The 4,546-nt window shown below is 27.9% G+C and overlaps 1 protein-coding gene across 1 annotated transcript; it reads left to right on the top strand.

The window, feature by feature from the left end:
- The first annotated feature begins 946 nt into the window (after positions 1-946).
- On the top strand, positions 947-3,405 carry LOC112691605 (zinc finger MYM-type protein 1-like). The gene is made up of 3 exons (XM_025565916.1): positions 947-1,057; positions 1,206-1,304; positions 1,678-3,405. Exons 1-3 carry the CDS (start codon positions 947-949, stop codon positions 3,403-3,405), a joined length of 1,938 nt encoding a protein of 645 aa, XP_025421701.1.
- Positions 3,406-4,546: the final 1,141 nt, after the last annotated feature.

The following is a 4,546-nucleotide window of genomic DNA, read 5'->3' as shown; positions in this document are numbered from 1 at the left end:
GTAAACTAATACATTATATGCTAATAATTAAATTACAAATCTAAAAAAAATAATAATTGTTGATTAAATATTATTTATATTTGGTATAAAAACATGATGACTGTATTAGTAAGCGAGTACCTACTGCATTAAAATTGTGAACCAAAAAAAATATTATTGTTAAATACTTTAACAAACAAATATGGAACAAAAACAAGATTTAAATAAAAAAATTAAATATTATAATAAAATTAAATATAGTTTAAATACGGTATAATAAATTTGTTTTATACTTTCTTTGTGAAAATAATACCAATAATATTACTAAATTATATATCATATTGTGCGTTTATCTTGTCTTATATATATAGACAGAGGCGGATTTACGCATAGGCAACCTAGGCACGTGCCTAGGGCGCAATATGTTTCGGGGGCGCCGCAGATTTTTAATATATTGTATTTCTAATTTTTTTAATAATTTATAATATATAATAATAAATTATAGTTTAACAATCTATGTTTTATATGGGCTTAGCCATAGATAAAACCGTTCAGACAAACGACAAAAAAAACCCGGTGTGGCAAGGACGCAAGGTCCAAAAGTATTTACGTTATAATTATTAATAGAAATTCCTGGAATAATAATATTGTGAATGTAGCCTGTAGGTATGCACATCAAATATAAGAATATAATTCTAGAAATCAAATGTTACGTTTTTGACAATAATAAGAATAATAAATAATAATAGCCACCGCTACGATCGCGACGCCGTCGACGCCGCGCCGTGACATTTACTCAGATAAGAGAAAACCGATTACTATAAAATACTAATATACCTATTACCTACGTACTTAAATGAGTTATTTACATTATTACATAACCGATTATTTTTGAAATTGTGAATTTTGTGGCAATTGATTGGCAATTGGTTTATCAACCATCGTGCGTACATTTTAAACATCAAAGATGTCAAGTAAAAAAAGTGGTCATCAATTTAAAAAAATACAACAAGCAAAGTTTGCCAAACATCAAGATATGATAAATAAAACTAGAAAACTTAATGGGATTTTATGCAACGTATGTATAAATTACAAAAACCCTCTTCTCTTAATTTGTATACTTAATAATAAGTGATCTTTAATTATTAGTTATTTCTTATTAATTATTACTATTAATTTTTTTCACTCTTCTCTATTATAAACATTGTAACTTATAATTTTATTAGAATATAGTTCACAAAAGTATTGAGCAGTCTAAAACTGATAACGAAGATGAAAAAAATTTGGTTGAAGACAGTTCTAACTTGATTACTATGACATCATCAGTATCCAAGGATTCCAAGTTATGTGCAAAAAAATTAATGCGCGGGCGATGCCACCGCGGGTAACCAAATTTTGAATGAAAAACTATTATTTAATGTATAAACCCACCCAAAAAATTTATATCCTGGCTACGTGCCTGATCGGCGTTCATAATAATTTCGAGACGGCAGTGGATACTATAATAATGACTTTCAGAATGAATTAATTTAGGTGCATTATTTAACAGAGGCTATGTATAAATTAAATATTAATAATAATGTGAGTAGGTCATATGATCCAAAAATAACTTATTATAAACAAATAAAGGAGCTTCCACCTTTACCCGTGACGGTTTTTATTACTAAATTTATTACAACAAAAATATAAAATGTTTAGGTTGATTCATGTGATGTACGAGTAAATGCCAATGAAATAAATAAATATAATTGTAACAGTTTGATGAAAGTACAAGATGAGAATTTAATAGAAGAAGTTATGCATTTTCCAAAAGATCCAGCAGATTGGTCACGTACTGCGAGTTTTATACAATTTTGCGCAGTACATGGGATAGATCAAAATAACAATGACGATTTTATTGAATCAAAAAATCAATATTCATTAGATAATGTAAGATATTGTAATAAATCCATGTTTTTTTCAAAATTACCAAATGGTGAACAAACTCCACGTTCATGGCTTGTTTACTCTCGTAAATTAGGAAAAGTTTTCTGCGCACCGTGTTGGCTATTTAAAAATGAATTTTCCAATTTAGCTAATTGTGGATTTAATGATTGGAAAAATGCGCATATACGTTTTAAAGAACATGAAGGGTCGTTAAATCACAAAACATGTTTACTAAAATTGAATCATTTAGGACAAGAACAAGGAAGAATAGACTCTAAGTTATTTATTCAAATTGACCATGAAAAAATGTATTGGAGAAAAGTTTTAGAGAGAGTAGTATCTGTAATTAAAACGTTAGCTTCACGTGGACTACCATTCAGAGGACAAGAAGAAATTTTTGGATCACCTAAAAATGGAAATTACATGATGCTTCCTGAATTGTTATCCGAATTTGACCCTTTCTTAGCTCAACACATTTCGAAATATGGTCATTCTGGTAGTGGTTCTACTTCATATCTATCATCAACAATTTGTGAAGAAATTATTAATTTAATGGTCAAAAAAGTTAAAGAAGTAATCATAAATGAGATTAAAAAACGTAAATATTACTCAATAGTTATTGACTCTACGCCTGATATAACACATTCTGACCAACTTGCTTTTATACTTCGCTATATCAGCAATGAAGGTGTACCGATCGAACGATTTTTAGAATTCATACCAAAAGTTGGACATAAATCTTTGGAAATAGCCGAAACAGTCATTAAGACAATCGAAAATTTAAAATTAAATATATCAGATTTTCGTGGACAATCATACGACACAGCAAAAAATATGTCAGGTTGTTATAATGGCCTTCAAGCTAGGATGAAAAATATAAATTCTTTGGCATTTTGTATTCCATGCGCAGCTCATTCACTTAATCTTGTTGGTACGCATGGAGTTGAATGTTGTAATGAAGCAGCTACATTTTTTGGACTAATGCAAAACATCTATGTATTTTTTTCAAGCAGTAGTCATAGATGGGATATCCTCAATAATATGGAGTCGAAATCACATACATTAAAAGCACTTTCGAATACGAGATGGTCATTAAGAGATTCTGCTTGCCTGAGTTTAAATGAAAATTGGTCTGCTGTTGTAGCTACATTAACTTATATAATGGATGATCACACTGAAAATAATATTACTAGAAATGAGGCAAAAGGACTAATAAATAAAATGAGTTCATTAGAAACTACAACTATGTCAGTTGTGTGGGTTTTTTTACTTAGTCGATTAAACACTACGAGTAAGAAGTTACAAAATGTTGATATTGATTGTTTGGACGTTTTTAAATTATATGATAGTTTAATTAAATTAATAGAGCACACTCGTAAAAATTTTGATGATTTTGAAACAGAAGCATTAGCAAAAGCAGTTAATAAAGATTACAAAATAAATACTACAAGAAAAAAAAAAAGAACGATTTTTCACGACGAATCTGAATCTGAAGAATAGATTTATCGGCACGAGACAATTTTAAAATACATACATTTTTTCCTATCATAAATAAATTGCTTCGAGAATTAGAAACTAGACGACATGCATATGATATTTTCTGTAAACCATTTATATTTTTAACACGCTTAAGGAATTAGACAATCAAGAAATCAGAAAATCAGTTAAATTCCTGCAAAACATTTATATAAATGATGTAGAATTTAACGACTTTATAAATGAAGTTTTACATTTAAAAGCTCACATCAATTTAAGTTCTATCGGAGAAAAACACAATCTGCTTAGACTTCAAAAATTTCTATATGAAAAAGACCTAACAAATATTTACCCAAACATAGAAATAGTACTACGTATTTTTACCTCCACAGCTGTCACAAATTGCTCAGCAGAAAGATCGTTTTCATGCTTAAAAAGAGTAAAAAATTACTTACGTTCCACCCTGACCCAACAAAAGTTGAATTCACTTGCGATTCTCAATATTGAAAATCAAATAACTCGTCAGTTATCATATGATGAAATCATAGATAATTTTGCTAAAGATAAATCAAGACGCAAAATGATTTAATTATACACCAATTTAATCATATTACTTACTGACTTATTATTTTATAATTGTTTTAATTGGTATGTGTATCAATATACAAAATACAATTGTTATAAAGTTACAGTTTTTATTTTATTGGTTATTAAAATATTTTGTGAAAAATAAAAGATAAGTGTTTGAATGTGATTATATCAATGTATTTTTATTTTTTGTGGGTTACGAGGCGCCAGTCTTAGAATCCGTCTAGGGACGGAAAAATGGTAAGTCCGCCCCTGTATATAGACTTTATTTGTTTAAAGTAAATATTTTTATTTAATCTTTCATAAATCGAAAAATAAAATAAAAATGATTATTGTAGTTTATATCATTTTCAGTTTTAATTACTTTAACTAAATATAATTATAAGAAGAGCCTTTTTAAGGATTTTTAGGGTATGGCAAAAATAAATTTGGGGTCTTTCAATCATCACAATAATATACGAGTATGAAAAAAAAAACCCAACAAGCTTGTAAAATATTGGTAAATATAGGTTTTTAATAGTATTTTTAAAACTGTATAAATTTTTAAATTTAATTATTGTGAACTTTAAATTAAAAA

The sequence above is a fragment of the Sipha flava genome, unplaced genomic scaffold (genome assembly GCF_003268045.1).
Source record: "Sipha flava isolate LNK unplaced genomic scaffold, YSA_version1 65_pilon_pilon, whole genome shotgun sequence".
Taxonomy (NCBI): domain Eukaryota; kingdom Metazoa; phylum Arthropoda; class Insecta; order Hemiptera; family Aphididae; genus Sipha; species Sipha flava.
Note: the sequence above shows the minus strand (reverse complement) of the source record. Positions and strands in the feature narration are given on the sequence as shown.

Bases quoted from the DNA above. Each gene is read 5' to 3' on its own strand.
- LOC112691605 (XM_025565916.1), top strand. From the start codon at position 947: ATGTCAAGTAAAAAAAGTGGTCATCAATTTAAAAAAATACAACAAGCA. The intron at 1,058-1,205 runs GTATGTATAAAT...TAATTTTATTAG, and splicing joins TTAATGGGATTTTATGCAAC to AATATAGTTCACAAAAGTAT. The intron at 1,305-1,677 runs GTATCCAAGGAT...TAAAATGTTTAG, and splicing joins TGATTACTATGACATCATCA to GTTGATTCATGTGATGTACG.